Raw genomic sequence first — 24723 nt, forward strand, 5'->3', positions numbered from 1 at the left:
ATCCTTCTTGGGGCTTGTTTCACTACCTTGTACCCCTATTTTATAGGCATTCTGTGTACTACCAACTCATAATCCAGTCTTGGCATTTGTGTATAATGCCACACAAAACAATTTTGAACTCATGCAAAAGATCAACTATTTTGGCTCGATTTGCAGGTTCTAATAGGCTACTAAGTTGTATTGGCCTTGGATCCTTCTCAGTTCCTAGATTAATGGTTTCCAAGAGGTCTTGAACTTCAAGTGTCGACTTATCGGGCTTTGTAGACAAAAACTCCGTTGACTTTGGGACTTCGGGCACATCATCGGGCCAATCCAGGTCATATATACATTTTTCCATGTGTACAGAAGCTCATATACTCTCTTAAAAAAACTTTCATTCTTGACTATCTTTTGTGTTAGAATTTCATTCTTTTCACTCTGCCATTTCTTTGACTGAGCATTGTTTGATTTCCCTTCTTTCCCTTCCATACTCTAGCAGTCATTTGATTAAAGACATGACTGCTACTACTTGGTCCTTTTTCTTTTGGTCTATCATCATTGGTGGTGGTGGGCTGGGATAATGTGAGGTCTATCTCATTCTTCCTTAGTGAGCAACAATCCTTGTTCCAAGAGCTTATGGGCCGTCACCTTGGTAAGGTGGCCGTTTTGATAAGGTCTTAAACATTGTAAAATTCCAACATTGGGGTTGTAGAAGTTAGCTTCAGCAATATTGGCTATAGGGAGAAATGGCCATGATTAAGCCTTCACTGTTTCCCATGATCCTTGCTTGATAATAGTTAGTTCATGGTAGACAGCAACTTGTTGATGCAAGGTAGATGATATAGACAAGCTTTGTTGTATCCAATATCTTCACAATAAATCACCATAAGTGGAATTACTATCCACTACAAAGTATGCCATCATGATCTTGCTAGACCCCAGATTTACTTCCGAAGGCAATATACCATGTTTCTTAGTAATAGCCCCATAAATACTAGACACTATGAGGTCTGTTAAAATAAGGTCATCTTCACCCCTGGCAAGCTTATTCATCTGCTTAAGTGGTAGTACTATAACTGTTATTCCTCCATCTATTAGCACTATTTTAAAATGAGTCCCCTCTGTATAAGCTGTTAGATAGATAGGTTTCAAATGGTTTGCTAAAGCCATACTTGGCTTTCTGAACACCATTGCATCAGTGTGAACCCTCTCAGGCATTTTTTCCATGGGATTGGGCAAAACTAACACTCTTGGCTTTTCTCTGCTTGTCTCTTCAAGGTTTATAAGGGCCACCATTGGTTTTTGTGAAAAATAATCTTCTTGCATCATAATTGGTTGATATGGCTCTGTACAAACATGAAGGACAACACATACGTCATGTTAACATGAAAGTTGCTAGGTCTAGGTGCACATTCCTTCTTATCCTTAATCTGGCAAAGAAACTGATCCATCCAAGCTTGGGCTTCCTCATTTAACATTAACTCTTGTGCTTCCTCTTCTTCCATGTATTGAAATCAAGTAGCTATTTTGGAGTCCCAAAAGGAATACCCTCATTTGGTGGTGGAGGTACCCTTCTTTCAAGATATATGGTTCCAAAACGAATAGGCACCGGGTTCCAACCTAGTATAGGTACCATAACCATACTTTCTTGCATTCTCCTCAACACCTTGTATTTCCCAGGGTGAGGTGTCTAAGGAACATGTTCTCCTCCTCCCTTAGTCGTGTTGTTAGCCTTCTTAATCTTCTTTCTACTTCTCTAGCTTGGTTGCCTCTCACTTCCCTAGATAAACTTTTTGATCTTGACATTCCCAGAGCCTTATAAAAAAGTAGGGGTTTGTAATGAATTCATATGTGTTTTATGTTGTCTCTGCACCATTCTTATCATGGATGCGCCCATCTCTCTCACATGCCTTCTATCTTTACCTACCACATACCATTTTCGGCCTTGTCAGGCTAAATTTACCATTGTGACTGGTAGCATCGAGGTCCGTTATGTCCTTGATCTTGTGTTGTTGTGACTGGTTGAGCATGGTACTTTAACATCTCTCTAATGTGGCAATCTTCCATCCTTATCTTCTACCTCTTTAGAAGATTCAACACCTCGGACAAATTCTTAGGTTCTAAATCTCTTCCCAGCCTGTGAAACACATTCTTTGAAGTTTATTTCTTGAACTCAGAAGCTTAGAGGTTAGCCCTGCATGCTTCTTGTTCTTTTTCTCTCTTTTCTTTTAGTTAATTCTTGGTTAATAATGGCACCTGGTGCCGGCACCTTTAACCTACATTCACATTGGCACTTTTTACACAACACTACTTCCTTGATCATAGTTGTATGAGGCCTATCGGGCAACCTTCTACTACCTTTAACGGGTCTATCTATATCTCTCATTTCTTTTCCTATATTCAGGGTAACTTTCCATTTCCCGCTCTCTACCCAATTAAGGTTTATCATATTAATAGGGGCTTATGGGAAATGATCTATGTCAATCATCATGTTGGCCTGAGGTTTTTCTAGCAACAACTTCCCCTTGACTATCAAGTTTTGGATCCAGTCTTTGAACTGCACACAATTGGTGATAGAGTGATTAAAAGTGCAGTGAATCTTATAATACTTTTTTCCCCTTAATGTTTAGGCTTAGGCATTTTCTTGGTATTGTCAGGCAAGATTACTTGAGCCCTCACCAGCTCTTCATATATGTCAGCAGCTTTGGTTAAGTCGAAAGAATATGATTGATACTTTGGTGGCTTGATAGGAACAAATCCCCTATCATTCATCACAATCTTTTGACATTTAATTGGTTGAACTAAACCCTTCACTATCAAGGGCTTAAAAATAGTTGTCATCTCTGCAGCACATAACTCTATTCCTTCTCCCAAGCCATCATTACTTTCCTCTTTTTCCAAACCTTCAAACTCCAACTGATGTATTTACACTTTATTTTTGTAAAACATAGGGGTTTTAGATGAATACTTCACTTGTTGTTCTTCTATCAACAACTTCTCATACTTAGGAGCCGCAATCACCAATCCTTAGAGTTCATTAAACTGTACATTGTAAAACTTCTTCCTCAGAGGCAACCTTAAAGCCTTATGTGCAATGGCTATAAGTTAATGATTAATAGGAAACTGGCACCTCATCCTGGTCTTCCTGAATCTCATTATGAAGTCTTTTATAGACTCATGTTCATACTACTTTACCTCTACCAAGTCATTCATGGTCATCTCTGGCTCTACTATATAGAACTGTTTGTGAAAAGCCATATCCATCTGCCCCCAATTAGCAATGGAATTAAGGGGCAATAAAGAATACCACCGGGAAACCAGCCCCACCATAGAGTTTTTAAACAACCTTAACTTGTAGTTGGGATTGCCTTCAAAAGCCACACAATAGTTTGAAAACTTGAAAATGTGATCTCTGGAAGACACATTGCAATCCCCCCCACTAAAAGTTGGAAAAGCAAGCATTTTAAAATTAAGAGGGAAAGGATTATGCTCATCCATATAAGCATGGTAAGGCTTATAATACGTGATTATGAACATCAGGCGGGCTTGAGGTTAAGCATTTTGTATCACCATTCTTCTTAACTCTGCTAGTTCATTCCTAAGTTGCTGATTGACCACATTATTATTTGGGGAAGACGAATTCCCCCACTTTAGGCCATGATTTATGCCCGAGAAAGCTTCTCTCATTGCATCAGGCTGCCTTCAATTAGCTTATCCTCCCATTTTATTAACTAATGGTAGTGGTCAATAAGGAGGAGGATTTCCTCTATCAACGAGCAAGCTTCTGGTATTGGGGCAAGAGGTCTACAAGCCTAACTCTTATGGCTCATCTCTAACTTCTCCTTGGTGGCTGGTTTCTGCCAACTCATTCTTCTTTCCTTTATCTTTTTTCTTCCCTAGCAAGGGAAACTAAGAGAGAGTTGGTTCCTTCTCTAGATCTAACACTGTACCTCCATTGTTGGTAGCTTCCTCCTCTAGTGGGGAGTATTCTAACTCCAATTTTCTCTACAATGTCCCTGTTAAAGAACATAGCCTGCTAACCTCCCCTCTAGTTTTTAGGGAGATATTTTCATTAGTCACCTTTCCTTCAGACTTTTCAAAAGAAGTCGGGGTTTCTATGATCCTGGGACTGAGTAGGGATGGAAAATCTACGGGCTAATCCGTCAGGCAAAAAGGTTGCCCGAATTCCTCCTTCCACCAGAACGTTTGATCATTCCTTCATTTTGGCATACAATACTACAAGCCAGGATCCCACTGGGCATGCCAAAATTATGTTCAGGCTGAATCTGTCCCTTACATAGCTCTTCCTTGTCTTGCCTATTGGCCAGAGTTTGTTGCTTTATATATTTATTAGTTTGAAGGGTGCCTTCATGGGGCCTTTGTTAGGCCTTAAGACTCACAATAAAAAATAAAATGAATTTGAGTGTGCCACTATTCTTTTTGTTAACAGATTGTTTACTTGGTTGTTCAGTTAATTGATTTCTTGCGCCATAAGTCACTTTAACTTCTTGGATTATTAGGATTGTTCACAGATGGGTTAAGTCTGTATTAATTTCTTTTCTTACCTTTTGACCAAAGAGGTTTATTTATAATATCATATATTCCTTTATAAAGTAGTTCAAGGTCATTTAAGTTAATTTCTTAGTTATTAGTTTAGGCCGACAACACATAAATAAGAGTAGTTAATTTAACAAGGTTAATCATAGCTAAAATTTGAACTAAATTAGTTAAAAATGACATATCGTATAATGGAAGATACAAAAACAACAGGTCTATTTTACATAAGTACAAATAAAGGAAATTAAGGCAAGATTACAACCTTGGCGGGCAAGGTTCGTCCTCTTACAGACACCTCTCCTAGTATTTTACAGTGATTGAAATCTTGGAAAAAGAAATATAGACGAGGTTTACTAAAGGGATTTGATACTACAACAAAGGGAATGGTAGCAGAGCTATTAAAACTAGACAAAAGAAAGCTTTCTATGTTGGACTTACAACTTGAAATAGACAAGGGGTGAACAAATTAAAGCTTTTTCTGGTTTTGTTGTTGAGTGTATTGAGAGTTGTTTGATTGATTGGTTGAGAGAGAGTTTATGCTTGTGCCGTTAATTGCTTTTATAGACTTTTCTAGCCCAATTGTCCAAGCCTTCCCTTTTGGTGATGGTTTCCGGAGCACGGTGAGTCATCATCAGCTTTTGCTAATTACCATAGTTGCCAAATATGGGTACGATTTGAGTTCACAGTTCAGTTCGGATATGGGATTGAATAGTAACATAAAGTATCATTCACCAGAGAGTAGGCATGGACAGTTCGTTTTAAATTCGTTAAAGAAAGTAAATTAGTTTGTACATAAAAATATTGATAATGATACATTTATAATTATATTTTATAATATTACTTATTATGAGCAATCGTTTTTATTTTGTAGCATTGATGATTTATAAGCAATGATTTGTAACTTGGTTGGATGCATGACAAAGAACATGGTGGGATACAAGAATCCCAATAAAAGCAAACATGGTTGGTACATCCCAATAAAAATAAAAACATGGTTTGTACATGCATCGAAACAAAATCAAAGAATATGATTGGATAAATGCATCAAAAATAATATGGTACATGTATCGAATGGTTAAGGTCCTTAGGCATAAGTATTACCAAATACATTTAACCTAATAACAAATATGAATATAAATTTATGCACAATTGTTGTTTAGAAAGCATCAAATTACAAAAAAAAAAAAAAAAAAAAAAATCCACACCAAATCTTGAAAAGAAAAAAAAAAGGTTTTCGGCAAGAGAAGAATAGAGGAACCAGAAATATCCCAAAATGATATCAACTCATTCTCGTCCGACAAGAATGAAGAAGATGTAGAGATTCAAGAATCAAGGGAAAACTCGAGTCAACCTCAATCATCCAGGCGGACTCCACAACAAGCTTCACTGTTCGAAAATCGTAAAACAAGGGTGAAACCTTTGTTGGTCAGTGAAGTTACTTTTGAGACATCGGGTAAGACAAAACAATGGAGATGCAAATACTGCAAGAATGCATACAAAACCTCCACTATTAGCTATCACCTCATAGGTACTATTATATTACTAAAATCACTAATTATTTATTTGTTATTTATTTTTGTTGATTTTTAATTTTGATTTTTTTTTTACTTTAGGTCCTCCAGTCGAAAAAGGTGCAGATATTGCTCATTGTGGTGTAGTTCAGAAAAACTTTGAGTTACTTCTAAATTTGAGAAACAAAGCACGAGAAGAGGAAAAGATCAAAGGTGGTAGCAAAGGTAAAACAACAAACCGGATTGAAGAAGCGATGCAAACTATGGCTAGAGAAGCAGTTGATATGAAGGTTATTAGAGCGTTTTGCGCTATTGGCATACCATTCAATGTCTTGAGGAATCCACAATTCCATGAGATGGTCACTACCATAAACAATGGACCTAAAGGGTACAAGGCTCCTGGGTATGAAAGAGGTAGAACCATTCTACTCGATGCATGCAAAACTGGTATTGAAAATGAGTTAAAACCTGTTAGAGAGACATGGCTCACACACGGGGTATCCATCGTGTCAGATGTATGATTAAACATGAAGCACAATCCACCCATTAATGTTGTTGCAGTAAATAGTTGAGGATGCATGTTCTTGTATGCGGATGATTTTTCAGGAGTAACAAAAAGTGGTAAAGTGATTGCTAATTATTTGCTTAAAGCAATTGAACAAGTGGGGGGAATCAATGTCATTCAAGTTGTAACCGATAATGCAAAGAATTGTGTTGCTGCTAGACAAGAAATTCGAAAAGTGCACAAACATATCTTTTGGTCTCCATGTGTTGTTCATACATTGAATCTCAATTTTAAAGATCTAGCAGAAAATTTTGATTGGCTTAGGAGCATGCAACCTATCTTGTCTAGCAACAAATCAAAATTTTCTTTAAAAATAAGATTCAATGTATGAACAACACATGGAGACCAAAAGATATGTTTGTGTACCTTTCAAATTTCTTGTCCCGCAGCAACACAATTATTTGCATTATCTGTTACAACTTGAATGACATTGATTCCCCCCACTTGTTCAATTGCTTTAAGCAAATAATCAACAATCTCTTTACCACTTTTTGTTACTCCTGAAAAATCATCCGTATACAAGAACATGCATCCTCGACTGTTTATTGCAACAACATTAATGAGTGAATTGTGCTTCATGTTTGACCATACATTTGACACGATGGATACCCCGTGTGTGAATTATGTCTCTCTAACAGGTTTTAACTCATTTTCAATACCAGTTTTGCATGCATCGAGTAGAGTGGTTCTACCTCTTTCATACCCAGGAGCCTTGTACCCTTTAGGTCTATTGTTTATGGCAGTGACTATCTCATGGAATTGTGGATTCCTCAAGACATTGAACGGTATGCCATTAGCACAAAACGCTCTAATAACCTTCATATCAACTGATTTTCTAGCCATAGTTTGCATCACTTCTTCCATTGGGTTTGTTGTTTTACCTTTGCCACCACCTTTGATCTTTTCCTCCTCTCGTTCTTTGTTTCTCAAATTTTGAAGTAACTCAAAGTTTTTTCTGAACTACACCACAACGAGCAATATCTGCACTTTTTCCGACTGGAGGACCTAAAGTAAAAAAAAAAAAAAAAAATCAACAAAAATAAATAATTAGTAATTTTAGTAATATAATAGTGCCTATGAGGTGATAGCTAATTTGTGTAGTGGATGATTTGCATGCATTCTTGCAGTATTTGCATCTCCATTGTTTTGTCTTACCCAACGTCTCAAAAGTAACTTCACTGACCAACAAGGGTTTCACCTTTATTTTACGATTTTCGGATAGTGAAGTTTGTTGTGGAGTCTGCCTGGATGATTGAGGTTGACTTGGCATTTCCCTTGATTCTTGAATCTCTACATCTTCTTCATTCCTGTCGGACGAGAATGAGTTGATATCATTTTGGGATATTTCTGGTTCCTCTATTTTTCCCTTGCCAAAATCCTTTTTTTTTTCTTCAGGATTTGGTGTGGATTTTTTTGCAATTTGATGTTTTCTAAATAACAATTGTGCATAAATATATACTCATATTTGTTTATTAGGTTAAATGTATTTCGTAATACTTATGCCTAAGGACCTTAACCATTCGATACATGTACCATATTATTTTTTATGCATTTATCCAATCATATTCTTTGTTTTTGTTTCGATGGATGTACAAACCATGTTTTTATTATTTATTATTTTGAGGTATTTACCAACCATGTTTGTTTTTATTGGGATTCTTGTATCCCACCATGTTCGTTGCCATGCATCCAACCATGTTACAAATAATTGCTTACAAATCATCAATGCTACAAAATAAAAATGATTGCTCAGTAATATTATAAAGTATAATTATAAATGTATTATTATCAATATTTTTATATACAAACTAATTTACATTCTTTAACGAATTTAAAATGAATCAAACTGAAAACCGTACTGTCTATGCTACTCTCTGGCAAATGATATTTTATGTTACTACCGAATCCTGTATCCGAACCGAACTGCGAACTCGAATCATACCCGTATCTGGCAACTATGGTCTATTGAATGGTAGGTCTATGGTTTCTGTATTAGTTACTACATAAATACTAAATGAGAGTATTAACATTGTAAATATAAATAGTTACAATTGTAAATAGAGAGAAAGAAAGAGATATAGAGAGAGAAAGAAAACATATGTATTATTCATTTTCTTTTCAACAACATTTTAACACTGATTACATTGTGTATATATCTAGCTACATTGCGTAGATACTAAGCTAACATAAGACTCTTAAGATGTTGACACTTGTCACAACCTTACACCATAGACTCTTAACCAACTTAACTACCTCACATACATCCTAACCATCTCACACACATGCACATATTATAGTTATCATCCTCCCTCAATCTCAGAGTGTAGCTTGCCAAGTCTGAGATTGTAGCAGTGTGTTTGATATAGAGGAGTTTACTAAGATATTTTCCTCCACCATCACTTTGTAATGTTTTAATGGAAGTGGAAAAATGATTGGGGACAAAATTAGAAAAACCAACAAAGGTAGAGAAAACATCACTTTTATTAAGAATGGGAAACAACCAACAATGTCTAGTACATTCATCAATGAATGTCACATAGTACCGAAAACCATCTATCGAAGTACAAGGAGAAGGACCCTATACATCACTATGAATGACTTCAAATGGGTGGAGAGACTTAGACACAGATTTAACAAAGGGCAATTTACAAAACTTGCCTTCCAGACATGTATGACACATTACAGGCAAGGAATCAGGTGAGACAGACAGATTACACTTCTTTAACATGACAGAAATCACAGAATTAGATGGGTGACCTAATCTACTATGCCAAAGACTAGAAGATACTTGACGGCCAAGATAGGCAGCTTGAGGCTGAGAAGAGATAACTCGAACTCTTGTTGGAAGTGGTATGGGATACAATCCATTACTGCATTTGCCTTGAAAGAGAATCTTCCCTGTGGCTTTGTCCTGGATCCAAAAACAAAAGGCATCATATATCAACCAACAATGATTATCTAAGCACAATTTATGCACAGATAAAAGGTTCTGAGATAATCCAGGAACACAAAGAACTGAATTCAATTGCAATGGTTTTAAAGGAGTATGAAGAGTGGAGGAACCAATATGAGATATTGATAAACTTGCACCACTCGCAGTCTGAATGGTTTCATCGGCAGGGTATGGAGATGCCAGGGACATATTACTCAAGTCAGCTGTCATATGGGAAGATGCTCCAGAATCAGTGAGCCAAAATTGTTGAGGAGGAGCACTTGGCTGATGATGTTGTGATGAAGAAACATGCAAAGCAGTTGGAGCTTGAGTAGAAGGGTTAGAGTTTCTGAAATGGCAATATTTAGCACTATGATTCTTCTTCCCACATATTTGACAACCCTCAGAAATGGCACTATCAGAATTTCGGAATCTGCAGGTAGGAGCGAAGTGTCCAAACTTGCCACAAATTTGACAAAAGTTACTAGAAACACCCTGTTGCTTTGGTGGAGAAGAACCAAGGAGGCCAGGAGCTGAATTCACATTATAATTTCCATAAGTGGACTTGGAAGTTCCAAAGCGAGACTGAGGATTGTACTGAAATTTCCCTTTGTATTTGTTCTTGCTGTGGTTTGGCCTGATCCCAGAAGGACCAGAGGAATAAAATGTAGACGGAGAAGAACCACCATAAGGAGTATAAGTTGAATGACCCTTAGGTTTAGAGACACTGCCATTATTTAAAGCAACCATAGCAGACAAGAAAGGTGTAATGGGAATGTTTTCAACCATTGCTTCCTCAGCAAGTAACTGAGATCAGAGATCTTTCATGGAGGTGACATTTTCACGGCCTCGAATAATAGATCTCAGAGTATTATATTCAGATGAGAGACCATTCAAGGTCAAAATCACAATATCATCATCATTGAACTGAACTCCAGCAACAAACAGATAATCACGAGCTTCTTTAATGCGTTGCAAATATATCGAAATCGAACCTTTCTTGATGTTTTGTAATTCAGATTTCATCTGAAAGATTGTTGCTCTAGTGACAATCGAAAATTGTTCTTTGAGACGCTGCCACATATCATAAGCGCTGGAACTACCGATTGCACAAGAAACTGCTGAAGGAGATAAAGTAGCTATGAGTAATTGCATCAATGCCCGATCGTGCATTTTCCAAACCTTGAATTCATCACTTTCAGTCGAAGATGAAACATCACTTGAAGGGATAGATGAACCCTCAGAAATAGGTACATTGAATCGAGCAGGACATGGATGAGACCCATCTACAAAACCCATAAGGCCATGGCCTTCAAGTAGCAATTCGATATGGAAATTCCAAGTTAGATAATTGGAATCATCTAGTTTGACAGTCACAGAAGAAGAAATTGTGGATATGAAAGACGTGATAGGAGATTGAAGAATCTGCAGTTGAGCAGAAGTCACCATTGCAGACGAAGAAGGAAGAAACCTAAATGAAGAATTTCTTAGAGGAATTATAACAAACACTTGGTGTGCAAAGAGAAAGATGCACCCAGTTGAAGACACAGAGAGCAATCAAGGCCCGGAGAAGAAGAAGACAGACCGTTGATGCAGAGTATAGAGCGGAAGCAGAAGAACAAGATCGAGAAACCTTCAAGCCGAAGCTTTTCAGGATAATGATACCATGTAAACAGAGAGAAAGAAAGAGATATAGAGAGAGAAAGAAAACATATGTATTATTCCTTTTCTTTTCAACAACATTTTAACACTGATTACATTGTGTATATATCTAGCTACATTGCTTAGATACTAAGCTAACGTAAGACTCTTAAGATGTTGACACTTGTCACAACCTTACACCATAGACTCTTAACCAACTTAACTACCTCACATACATCCTAACCATCTCACACACATGCACATATTATAGTTATCAACAATACTATCAAGGCGCATTCAGCAAAGTTCATCCAATAGTCCAACAGAAAAGGCAGCATTACCCCTGTCAAGAACAATGCAGTCATTGTGATAAATGCCATAACGACTCAACCACCACCAGTTCCATGGCCGCCAAAGAGCAACAGCTTCAAAAGGGCATCAATAAAATAGTGTGAAATTGAACGATAAAGAAAAACAAACAAATAATATGATATAATAATTTCCATTGTCATCAATATAAATATGATTTTTGTAATCAAGAACCCTACAATACAGGACTGGAGTACTTATTTTTTCAATTTATGCAACACAGTTGTAAAAATAGCCAAGAAATGAAATATGCTACTTAAGGAAAAGTTCGATATTACTTTTTCTAGTAGGGATATCTATCGCCGTGGAAAAAAAAAAAAGGCTTATATGATCAAACATGCCAAGCTGAGATCACATGTATGTGACTTAACAATCAAGCTTTGAACGATCCTTATGCTGTTACCAAGGGTATCTACCCTAACCAGGTTGTCCATAATAACAACATTACATAAATATATTAAATTGTAATGAAGTAGAAGTCGTCCATGAAGAAAGTATATTGAAGATACTAATAAAAAAATATGGATATGTCAATTACATAGTGCCCTCCAGATGTAATAGTATGGCCCCAACGAGCAGAAGGAGCTTGTCCTGGAAGCTTCAGTTGGGTCCACCCAGGTGTTTCATTCTCTACCTTCCACAACAAAGACCAATCAAAAAATTTAGTTAAACAACTGAAAAACAAGTAATAATATACACACAAACACATATATAATGAGTTTTGAATCGACATGTTTGAAGCTTAATAACAAAACTAAGATGATTGTATCTTTGGGTCGCTAAAACTCAATTTGGCCAGCGCAAACAGATGCAGCAAAATACTAATTGTAATTTGGATGGCATTAGAAAGAGAATACTCATCACTTTGACAAGTGCTCGAAGAGGGAACACGCCAGTTATCAAGAGAGGAAACATAAAATGTAATAAAATAATGTGACAAAATAGAGAAATTAAAAATAAATAATAAAAAAAAAAAGTGAGGGCCAAGTAAAACCAAAAGGATAAGCCATGACGAAATAGTAAGCTACCATAAAAAAAGGGGATAAACTGCTAACCTTCTTCGATTAGACCCTTCAAAACCCATAAATCACCAATTATTGGAACTTCACCTCCTATGAAAGTCAAGACAAGTATTCATGTCAGCTCAATTGCATATAAATAAAGGAAAAGTAATGAAAAGGGCTTGAAAACTTTGAGTTTTAATGATAAGGACAAAATAAAGGGTAAAGTGAATAGTACCAAGATTGACTTTTTAGTGTAAAAATGTGGTTTTTCGTTAAAGTGAATAGTACCGGGTGCTTTTCGTTAAAGTTCCCTATAAATAAACCCAATACAAAAAAACGAAAGGGAAAGGAGGAAAGAAAACACAAAAAAAAAAAAAAAAAAAAAAAAAGAATCAGCGGACTTTGAACACTGATTAGATTTCTATTGATAATTTGTATCTCCTTGTCCTTTAGTCCAAAAGATTCCAGGTAGTCATGGGGCCAGTTAAACAGTTGACAGTAGAAGTTCGTCACACCAAATAATTCAAGCATTCAAAATGCTTGCGGACACAATGTAGTAATATTATCACTTAATACGGAAAACCACGAATGGCTAATGCAAGAAAATAGGCACTTAAATTATCTTCAAAGGGTATGGAAAGAATGGTCTGCCTTCCCAAGTACATTTCATGGGAAGACGTGTGGAATGATTTTCTGGGGATGCAATGGCGTAACTAGGATTTTCAAATAATATGGTCATAATATCATTCATTGGCCATTTCGTCGAGCATCTAGTAGACATCTGTCAATTCCTGTCAACATATGCCGAAAGTTTATATATGCTAACATATGTCGACAACTACTATTTTTTGTAGAGGCTTGTCGAGAGTGGATGCAGGATACTATGAAGTAATGTTGAAGATGACCAGGGGGTTTCAGCTAAAATATTTCATACAAGAAGAGAGAAAATGAAGACACATAATTAAAGAAAATAGAAGAAGTAGGAGGATGAGGTTAAAATTTAGTTTGCCTTAGGGATCAAAGATAATATACAGACAAATATACAAGGGCTTTTTGGAGTTATTGGAGTAAAAATCAACCAATGACCCATGCTGACTCCGTCACTGTAGGGATGATGGGTCTTCTGAGTTACATTGGACTTGCATGAAAGTAACAATTAATTCATTGTTCCCCAATTAAGTAATTAGGTTGGTCTAATGGGGCATGAGAAATTGCAGGATAGTTTGTTCTGATAAGAAACTTTAATGGAAATGAAAGAATACAAAGCAGAGGGCAAGCTCTCCATAAATCCTGACTAGTAATCTATAAAAATAATAAACAGCCATCAAAGAAATTACATCAAAATAGCAGAGTCAATTAGGACAAGACTCTTTAGAATTAGTTGTCTTTATTTCTCAACTTCAACTAAACAACGGGGGAAAAACCTTTCACAAAATAGCATTCCTTTCAATCATATCAATTTTCTTATCGCTTTTTTCTTTAAATAATAGCATTCCTTTCAATCATATGTATTAAAAATTAAAACAAAATCAAACTCGAAAGGAAGAGTTGTTATGAAACCCAATTATAAACATAGTGAAAGCATGCTACTTTACCCTTGCTAATATAAACAAGCAACCGTTTCTCAACCATGGTAGCTGTATGGCAACATCCAGGTGGAGGTGAAGACCCAGCTGTAACCGACAGCTCCATCCACTGGAGTGATACTGTAAGGGAGCAAATCAAGCTAGAACTGATTTACGACCATTTCAACAAATATACTCAATCAAACATGAAGCAGAAAATAACAGATAATTCAAAATTCATATAGAAAAGAGTTTACTTGTGTCCAAGACATACACATCTAGAGGTGGGCATAAAAATCATGGAACCACGAAACTAAATCGAAACACAACAAAATAAACCATAAAAAATCGTGTTGATAAAAAAAAGCCAAACAAAGAAAGAACAAATATATAAAATAAAAAGAAAAGAGAAACCAAGTGCCAAAATTCCCACTAACCCATCATATTATTGTATCTAAATACAACACCATATTAGTCACTTAGTACTACGGTCTAGTGACATTTCTTTTCCTCTCGTCAAAGGCACATTATTGGTAGCCCATCGTAAGACATAGCGCACTCTTCCACTCCCTTAGTATAGATGATATCGTTTGTTAAAAAAAATTACAACATAATATTAAAGACTAATGAATTTCAGATATCATAGACAAGAAAGATCATTAAGAGTCTATACCAAATTAATGGAAAATTAACACCTATTTGCTTCTAATCTTTATTTTGTGTTTCTAATAATTCTACTTAAAAACAAACCACCCTCATTGGTTATACTTTAAACCACCTAAGACATACCGTTGCGATACCATGTCCATCAACATTAACCTAGTTTTTTTAGCACGAATTTTGCTCAGGAAACCAACAATTCTTAATTAACTAGTCAATATATTTGACTAGAATCTACTTGAATTCCAGATCAAATTCCGTTACCACACAATACTAAGTATTAGATAATTTAGATTATGATAATCTATTTAGTAGTCAGTGGATTCTAGTGCATTCAGCTCAGGATTATAGCATGTATTGCTTTTTCATCTCCGGCCCGTAACTTTCAGGATACAGTAGGTACTGGATTGGATTGGATTTTCAAATTGTAACTGTAATCCTATTGTTTTCTGGCGTTTTCTCGGCAGCCAAATAGTCTACAATTCTTTTCCATGCGTGCAGATTCTCGACAACCAACCGATTGAAGGTTTTGATTCGGAATCGATTTGAGGGATTGAGATTAGCATTGAGGCAACCAACCAATCTGCTGTTGTGTTGGATTGGATTTGGGATATTCTAATGCAAAAAGGAATGATTTCTCTTTCTTCAACCTCCGGGACGGTAGGAGACGAACAGCAGAGGTAGGAGATGAGAGTTTTAACCGAAGAGTAATTAAGTCTTTTACACTTTCAATTTTGGTTAATTTTAAAACAATGGAAAACATAGGCTATATTTCATTAGGTGGTTCTCAAAATGGTTATCTTTCCAAATTTCTCACATATTGCTATTTGTGTTGTGAATAATATGTGGATGACCCACATGAATAGTTTGTTACTATTTATGTACAGTATTTTCACTATTCATTTGTGGAAAATTTGTAAAGTGAATAATGTTCTCTTTTGTCTATAAAATTAATGAGAAGTGAAGAAGTTTGAGAGACTCACGGAGAGATAAGAAGGAAGAAAGGAAGAGAGAAAGGAGAGGAAGAGGAGAGGAGATAATAGAGAAAGTTATCTTTGTACTCCTATTATTCTAAATTATAATGAAAGCACCACTACTGTCCCGATGACGTACTCCAGTCACACTGACTGTAGAGGAACCTCGTAAATTTTGTGTCTTGTTTCATTTATTCCACTGCACCCACCGTCGATTTTACAGCACGAGAAGCTCTCATGTTAGTGGAAAGCACAGCGCCATAAATCCGGTGAAGCGTTACCTACCTCTCACCTCTGCTAGCCAAAATATCACAGAATAAAAGGTATGTCCATTTTCTATCTCGCCCACTGCGCCTGAAGCACCCTACCAAATTCCAATGAGAATTGAAATTTACAACGACCTGAAGTCGTCATGAGATGAGAAAACTCGTACTTGACAATTGGTTTCCAGAGATCCAGAAGAATCTCATCAGACTTGGAAACCCAGATCGCGTCGTTTTTTATGGATCTCGAGAACTCCCATGAATACTCAGTTGTCTAAGATTGTGATGGTAGAACTGACTCCACATATGCCTCCCTCTCTTGTACCTCCATCAACTCCGTTGTCATCTATGTCCCTATAGGGAAGTTCTTGCTTTGCGACGCCATGTTCTCTGGGCCATGCAAGAACAACGCCAGTCTCTGGTAGCCTTATTGGATTGAATTGGTTTTGTGTGACCTCCACAACAACCCAGATGGCCCCGGGTTTGAGACTAGTACAGACAGACAAATAAGAAAAAGGAAGGAGGGATTATGGAATGGTGTTTCAAGCACCGTGTGAAAAGGAATTGGAAAAGTGGAATTTTTGGACAAAGGTTTCTAATGATGCATCTGCACCATTTGAATGAAAAATAATAAATTAATAAAAAGGGTTTTGGTGCTATATGAAAAAAAGGGTGGAATCTTGTTGAAAAAAAGGCTTTTGGATGGTGTTGTACCATTAGAAAAGAAAGAAAGAAAGAAAAATTTATTTATGTGAATGGTGTTGGTTTAAAACACTTTCACAAGTTTTATTTACTTTAAAACAATTTATTTATCATGGACGGTTTTACCGCCTACTGCTTTAAGTTTTGATTTATGTGAATGGTGTTGGTTTAAAATCATTTCACAAGTTCTATTTACTTTAAAGCAATTTATTTACCATGGACGGTTTTACCACCTACTGCTTTAAGTTTTGATTTATGTGAATGGTGTTGAATTAAAGCCCTTGTCACAAGCTTGATTTACTTAAATGCAATTTATTTACTATGGTTGGAATTACTGCCTATTGCTTTAATTTATTTATTATACTTATTTTTGTTACGATAAGTACATACTGGACCTGAAGTTCCTTGATCAGATCAAAACCTGTAGTTTCTTGATCCTCATCACATAAAATGATTGGACCCGAAGTTCCATCATGCAAAAAGATCAGGCATGAAGTCCCTAAATCCTCAAGATCGGACATGAAGTTTCTTGATAAGTACCTTAAGTTTGAAGTGCCGCAGTGCCTCAACTTAATTGTAATAAAGGTCCTAAGAGTCTCAGTCCATAGACTATTTATTAAGAACCAGAAGTTCCTTATGTCCATTCTCAAAATGGTTTAGCAGAAGCATTTATTAAGCGGATGAAATTGATTACCCACGCTCTGCTCATGAAAACGAAATTGCCAGTTTTGACATAGGGACATGTCATTTTACATAATTCATTATTAAGTTTGGTGGAGGCTAGTTGCCAACCATCAATATTTCTTAGTACAACTCATGTTTGGGCACCAGCCAAAAATTAACATTTACGAGTTTTTGGTTGTGTTATCTATGTGCCTGTAAGACTGCCACAACGTACTAAAATAAGGCATCAATACAAACTGAGAATTGATGTTGAACTCTATCCACCATTGATCATTCAACATTTGGAACCCTTGACTGGGGATATATTTACCACATGATTTGCGGACTATGATTTTGATAAGACAGTTTTCCCGCCATTAGGGGGAGAAAGTAACATTATTCCAGAAGAACGATAAGAAAATATCATTCCATAAGAATGATAAGAAAAGACCGTTCCAGAAGAACGAATAGAATTTGTCTTATTTTGATTCACGAAGCAATCAATATGAAAATGAAGAATAATTGAATGATGCAACGAAAGTGATCAAATCATATATACTTGCTGCAAATGTGCCTACAAGAATTGATGTCCCTGTTGGACAAAATAATATGGCAGTAAATGATTTATCTGTTGCACGCCTGAAGCGTGGTAGACCTTTAGACTCAAAAGGTTCATTCATTCGAAAGAAAAAGAATATGGCACTACTAAACTATTGCATTCCCAAAACATAAATGTTGCATGCCAGAAGCATGACAGTCGCCACATGGATATACGTCCCAGAAAGGACAATCCGTGAACATGGGAATGTTGATGTCTCATGCATGGAGCATGATAGACATATAGGTTCCAATGACTCAACTCCCGGAAGTGGAGATTAAATTCCAAGCTCTATAACACTCTAGAAGAGGTTATGATCCGCATTCTCTAAATTACGACTATCCTGGAAAAGATAGTGTAATGTCCTTGAAAAGGCAATGGATATCCAAAGAAATAAAAAGCTTTTATGCATGCGCATGCACATGAGAATATGGGATCACAGATTGATGATAACCAATGGTAATTTTGGTTTTTATAAGTAGCTACTAAATTCATCAATAAGCTGTGTTGATATTGAGTCTCGTTCTTTTTCGTCAACAAAATTATTGGCAAAAAAATGGAGAAAGACAATTCCATTACAATTTTGTAAGAACGTGGAAAAAATGGACCTATATATATTTGAATAGCCAAATTATGTTGAACCAATGAGGTTACATATAGGCATTTGTAATACAATGAAATACACTCACATGATATGACATAAGGTATTGAAACCTGAAATTATACTCTTGTAAACAAGTTCATATGAATGGAGAATTATATACGAAAGGTCGTGAGTCACCCACATCATATCTCCATAAGTAAATCCCTCAAGTATACATGGGAGAAAATTGCTCTGTATAAATTCCAAAGGAAAATGTGTCATGAAGTGTAGAAAATCCCTAAAGGATTCAAATTGCTTGAAGTAAGCCCCCGAAGGGTAAAGCATAAATTATTACTCAATACCAATGGATGGTATAAATTACCTTAGCGAGTACTATCATTATGATATTGTTGCAACATACTAAAATCTCTTGCAAGAGTCAATGACATTAAATTAGAACTCCTGAAGAGTTGATGATATTAAATTGGGACTCCTGAAGAGTCAAGAAAGATTATAAAGTGTTGAGAGAAATATTATCTCGAGCTGCAGATCGAACAATCTACCAACACGAATCTTATCCATGATGTCTATGATATTAAAAGAACCATATGGATTAAAGATTATGAGTTGAATACTCAAACGATGTAGACACTAAGAAAGATCATTTATCTTCGTGAGGGTAAAGATAAATTAATGTTTGGTCCAGAAGTACCACATCTTAGTGAAGTATATGCTTTATTGTATTTAGCACAATACATTGAATGAAATAAAGCTTATCTATTAATATCCCAGAGAAATTACAGATATGTGCATACACATGAGTTAAAACGAACAAACAGGATGAAGCCTTCACAAAGGTTGCTCATGTGAAGCCTCAGTGCTCGGCCGTACACCAGAAGTGGAAGGCACTGGAGATTGATCATGTGGCACCCCAGTACTTGGCAAAACACCTAAAGGGGAAGGCATCAATTGCTTTCAAAATCTAGCAACGAACCTTTGGTGATCATTTTGAGTCCGACTTTCAGATTCCTACAGCTGGTCGAGCTTTCTTTTCATGTTTGTAGAGTAATTATTTGCAAGCACGTGTAACACTCTATTCTCGTGCTTGAGCCCTTTGATCTCTTGTTTAAGACTTACCACCTCAGCCATCAATGATTCAACTTGAAGAGTTTGAGCAAGTAGGCGTTGGCCCATATTGGAAACAGAGCCAGCACACTAAACACTAAGAGCCAATGAGTCTTGAACAGTCAACTCATCAGACCGTTTTGAAAAGATTCTGGTATCCTTTGGAGTGAAAAGATTCCTAGTTACCACAGTAGCGGTTATGTTATTCTTCATCACAGAGTCCCCAACTGTAAGAGGACCATTAGAAGAAAAGAAGGATGGGCGCCATATGTTATCTTGACGCTGCTCGTCTGTATCACTCCTAAGACTCAAATCTAAGCAAATGTTGGATGGGCAAGTTATTTTCAGAACTGATGAAGGAAAATGAGGTCAAGTAAAATTTCAGAAGTGCAAGAATGAGGAAATTTCTACAGGCAGCAACTTTCTGAGCATACTCTTAAACACAATTGATGTCTCTACGAAAGAAGAGGCAACATAGCCACTCGTTCAGAGATCGAAGAGGCACCGCTCTCCGAATTTCAAAAGCCAGATTTTCCTGAATAAAGTTCGTTGGCATTTTTCAGACGCAATCTCAGCTTTTTCTGCTATCGCATGCAACTTTGTCAAAGATCTCTGACAAAATTGAAAACGCATAAATCTTACTGTTCTAATTATACCACAGTTGCTGACAAGAGTAAAGGCACAGCACCATTACCTGCTATTGGGAAAATCCCTATATATGTCGATCTTCATCGTCCATGGCAAGGCACACATCCAAAACTCCCAACTTTCTCTCATCTCTGAGAATGCATCTTCAACAAAGCATCTCGAAATACTCAGTTTTCTTCCTCTTCGAGAATACCTCTTCAAACAAGTCACACCAGAGCAAAAGTATCTTATATCTTCAGGGACGAGAGCAAGAGTATCTCATATCATGCAATCTCTCTGTCTTTTCCTTTGTCCTTGTTCTTACTTGCAAAGACAAGGATAAAGAAAGCTATATGTTGGAACCTCCACTCAAACTCCCGGTAAGGAACCGACTGCCTGGAACCTTTCCTGATTGCTTACCTAGTATTGCTTTCGAGTAGCCATCTTCAACTGTTTTTGGAGCTAGGTCTCTAGTCACCAAGAAGTGATGAACCATCCAAATGCAAGGGTTGCATTCCACTCTTGCATCAGAAGGCAAATACTGCAGGAGAATATGCCACACATGCATGAGGGAAAACCAGGGAAAATACTACTTAAGCAAAGGGAGAAAGCAAGGCAAGTGAAAATAATACATTGAAGTATGTGAAGGCAAGCGCAACAAACACGTGCTGATTCATCCTTGACAAAGCCGAAGATCACTTGCCACGTGAAGCTTCTCACGGTACAAATTCATTCAAGATCAAGTTTCGAAGGTCCTTGAAGAAATCACAAGTTTGATTCAAGATCAAGTGTCCACAACCCTTGAATTAAATTTAGCTTCAGATAAAAGAAGTAAATTCAGACTTTTGGAAGAAGTCTAGCAGAATGCCCTCCAGCCCAGTTTAAGAACAAGCATGTGGAAAGTTAACAACAAGTAAAGCACCTCTTTCGGCAACTTTTCTTACTAAGAGACTGAAGCAGAATGATCAACGATCAGCCTAAATGATTTGAAATCAGGGGGAGATACTCATCAGGGGGAGTATTCAAAACAGATCAAGATTTTAAAGAGTTAATCGAAGACTTGTGGCCATCCAAGGGGGAGTGTTGTGAATAATATGTGGATGGCCCACATGAATAGTTTGTTACTATTTATGCACAGTATTTTCACTATTCATTTGTGGAAAATTTGTAAAATGAATAGTGTTCTCTTTTGTTTATAAAATGAATGAGAGGTGAAGAAGGTTGAGAGACTCATGGAGAGATAGGAAGGAAGAAAGGAAGAGAGAAAGGAGAGGAAGAGGAGAGGAGATAATAGAGAAAGTTATCTTTGTACTCCTATTATTCTAAATTATAATGAAAGCACCACTGCTGCTCCGATGACGTACTCCAGTCACACTGATTGTAGAGGAACCTTGTAAATTTTGTATCTTGTTTCATTTATTCCACTGCACCCACTATCGATTTTACAACAATTTGTAATCTTTTTGCAACATTGATTGTTACTAATGCGAATGTCGCAAATATTTTTCGACACACAGTCTAGCGCTCCTAATTTGTTTTGCTCATAGACTGTGTAGTGTTATTTGACACATAAAATTTCGCAAATGACCTTTTTCTTGTAATTAATAACCTTGTTCTCTTCAAGTAATCCAATGTGTTTTTTTATCTTATTTTTGCAAATGGTAAAAATTCCTATGAAATCCTATAGGATCTAGAAGATCCTTTCTTTTATATTTTATGTCACTTGGAAGGCAAATATACTGATCATGATTAGTATAAATAAAGACACATGATAGAAGAAAAAAAAAATCAATTAAGTTAAGTTAGCTGCGCCCCTTTTTCTCCATTAATAACCTCGGCCGTCCCTCTCGCCCTTCTCTCACAACTATTATTTACTAGAAGAAAATATGTTGTTTCATCAAATACATAAATTCGCAACTATTACTTACAACAAAAGATGTTTTATCAAACACATACATACGTAGATGTAAGCGTCCAGACATTCATGATACATAGTCCATTAGAATTCATTATAATGATTAAATGATCAAGAACATATACAAACACGATTTTAAAAATTAGACATGATACACTGACGAGAGCATTCAAAATCATAAGAACGATTATTTGCAAGTGTCAGACATCGATCTCTCACTTAAAAGTAGTTACTAATTGATTCCCTTGTCGTCGCCGTACAAAGCTGCATCAACTCCTCCACCACCCCATCCATCTCTTCATCCTCTTTCTTCTTCATGTTGTCTCTTAATTCCAATGCCTTTATCCTCACACCCTCTCCAATTTTCTCCACCACCACATCTATGATCACCTTCGCCACCTCTTGCCGTTGAAAACTACCTCCTCCGCCGGTTCTTATAACCTCAACACCAACGCCAACCTCCTCCACCAGTCTGGCGTTTACCGGCTGGTCAAGTTGCATAGGCATGGCTATAATCGGAACACCAAACTTGATGCTCTCCAACACCGAGCTCCATCCACAGTGACTCACAAACCCACCAACACTCGAATGCTTCAATATTTTTGCCTGTGGGGCCCAATCCTCTACTATCATTCCCCTCTCTCCTACCCTCTCCCCAAACCCTTTTGGCAAAACATCTTCAACCCTGGTACTTTTCTCTTCCTTAGGAAACCTAATAACCCAAATGAAACTCACTTGGCTAAGCTCCAATCCAAGAGCTATCTCTTGTATTTCCTCCTTGGACAAAAAGTACTCGCTCCCGAAGGACACAAACACGACTGAAGCTCTTTCCCTTTCGTTTAGCCATTTGATGATCGACGATTCCTCATCTACTTTTTGATCCATTGGGTCTTGAACAAGTGATCCGACGGGCACAATCTTCTTCTCCGTTAACTTGGAGAGATAATCAACACACTTTGATTCAATCTCTCCAGAAGTCTTTACCAAAATGATGTTACGAGACCGATGGCTGCACAGCAGTACGCGTTCTCCGTTCGTGATGCCATTTGCTGAAGATTCTATCAGATTGCTGAACTCCTTAATTTCGTAATCCCGAAGATAGATGGAAGGATAAGGGAATTGAACATTAGGGTTCTTGAGATGGTGAAACCAAAGTGACATCAAGGAAGCACTGGTGGTGGTGAACTCGACGGCCGGAATGTTGTGCGACAAAGCTAGGGACGGTGCCCATGGCTGGAGAAAATCATATACGAGCAAATCAGGTTTTAGGGTTTTGAGGATGTGGGAGAAGTTATCGCTGGACATGTCAAAGGCTTTTTTGAGAGTGGGCATGAGATGGGGTGGGAGGCCATTGGTGGTGTGGTAGTGAGGTGGCAACTCATCGTGTGGAAGAAGAAGTTCCACAAACTCAATGCAGTGAGAGTATTTCTTAGGGAGTTTGGGCTTGATGGAGCTGAGATTAACAGGTGTGGAGCAAATGAAGATGTGAAAATCTCTGTGGCTGGTGAGCTTCTTGGCTAGCTCGAGGAAGGGCGAAATATGGCCGTGACCTAACCATGGAAGCATAAGAATGCTAATGCTTCTGTTCTGATCAGGATAAAGCATATTTTTCTTTCTAAACTTGATTCTTTGTTTCTTGTTGTTGGTTGTATATGATTATAGGCTTGTATGTTAGTGTGGTTTTGGTGGAGAGAGATATATAGTGCAAGATGTGTAGACGTTTGAAGAAATACGTGGAACCTTCATACGGATGCTCGAGCAAGTAGTAGGAATTGGCGGTTAGTCTTATCACAAAAACTTATATATGACCAATCGAATTAAGAAAAAGAAGCATAAACTTGGTTTCGTCATAGATACAACAGGAAAACTAAATTTTTAAATCAAATTTACAAATCAAATAACATATAAAAAGGTCGTACCCAGTGCACAAGGCTCCCGCTTTACGCAGGGTCTGGGAGAGGTGAATGTCGGCTAGCCTTACCCCCATTTATGGAGAGGCTGCTCCCAAGTCTCGAACCCGAGACCTACCGCTCATGGACGAAGGCACTTGCCATCGCACCAAGTGCGACCTCTAAATCAAATAACATATACTAATAAAAATAAGTAAGTTAATCAATACTTACGTAATAATTCAATCATCTACCACTACAACATTTGATTTAAAAATTTAGTCTCTATTACTCTTCCTGAAATAGTAAGCCGAACATGTAATTTTGATTTAGTACTCTTCTTCACAAGGGGAGGGGGAGGGGGCAGGGACCACTATTTCTTTTGTTTTCATAATTAATTAATTCTAACAGCAAGTGATGAATTGTATTGATAATTAGTAACGGGTCTTAAGTCAAACACCCCTTCATCTTTATACTTTAGATAAATTTCCTATAATTATTTTATATTTGTCGAAAAAATAAGTAAAGAAAAGTTACTTCTAGTATCTCGCCAATCAGTTTTCACTGTTCCAGTTTCTTCGTTAATTACTTCCAAAATTTT

General features: G+C 37.0%; 2 protein-coding genes across 3 annotated transcripts; both read right to left on the reverse strand.

Moving 5' to 3' along the window:
• Window positions 1-11299: 11299 nt before the first annotated feature.
• Window positions 11300-14323, reverse strand: LOC126629594 (protein GLUTELIN PRECURSOR ACCUMULATION 3-like). 2 transcript variants are annotated; one of them, XM_050299673.1, is made up of 4 exons: window positions 14154-14323; window positions 12610-12666; window positions 12093-12184; window positions 11300-11528 (listed from the first exon to the last, which is right to left on the reverse strand). In XM_050299673.1, exons 1-4 carry the CDS (start codon window positions 14248-14250, stop codon window positions 11523-11525), a joined length of 252 nt encoding a protein of 83 aa, XP_050155630.1. In that variant the 5' UTR covers window positions 14251-14323; the 3' UTR covers window positions 11300-11522. The 2 variants fall into 2 exon arrangements, with proteins under 2 accessions (XP_050155630.1, XP_050155629.1); XM_050299672.1 differs by having other exon boundaries at window positions 11300-11610.
• Window positions 14324-22404: 8081 nt separating this feature from the next.
• On the reverse strand, window positions 22405-23859 carry LOC126629593 (UDP-glucosyltransferase 29-like). Its single transcript, XM_050299671.1, has one exon. The coding sequence runs from the start codon at window positions 23836-23838 to the stop codon at window positions 22453-22455; it is 1386 nt and encodes a 461-aa protein (XP_050155628.1). The 5' UTR covers window positions 23839-23859; the 3' UTR covers window positions 22405-22452.
• Between the last annotated feature and the right edge of the window lie 864 nt (window positions 23860-24723).

The sequence above is a fragment of the Malus sylvestris genome, chromosome 7 (genome assembly GCF_916048215.2).
Source record: "Malus sylvestris chromosome 7, drMalSylv7.2, whole genome shotgun sequence".
Classification (NCBI taxonomy): domain Eukaryota; kingdom Viridiplantae; phylum Streptophyta; class Magnoliopsida; order Rosales; family Rosaceae; genus Malus; species Malus sylvestris.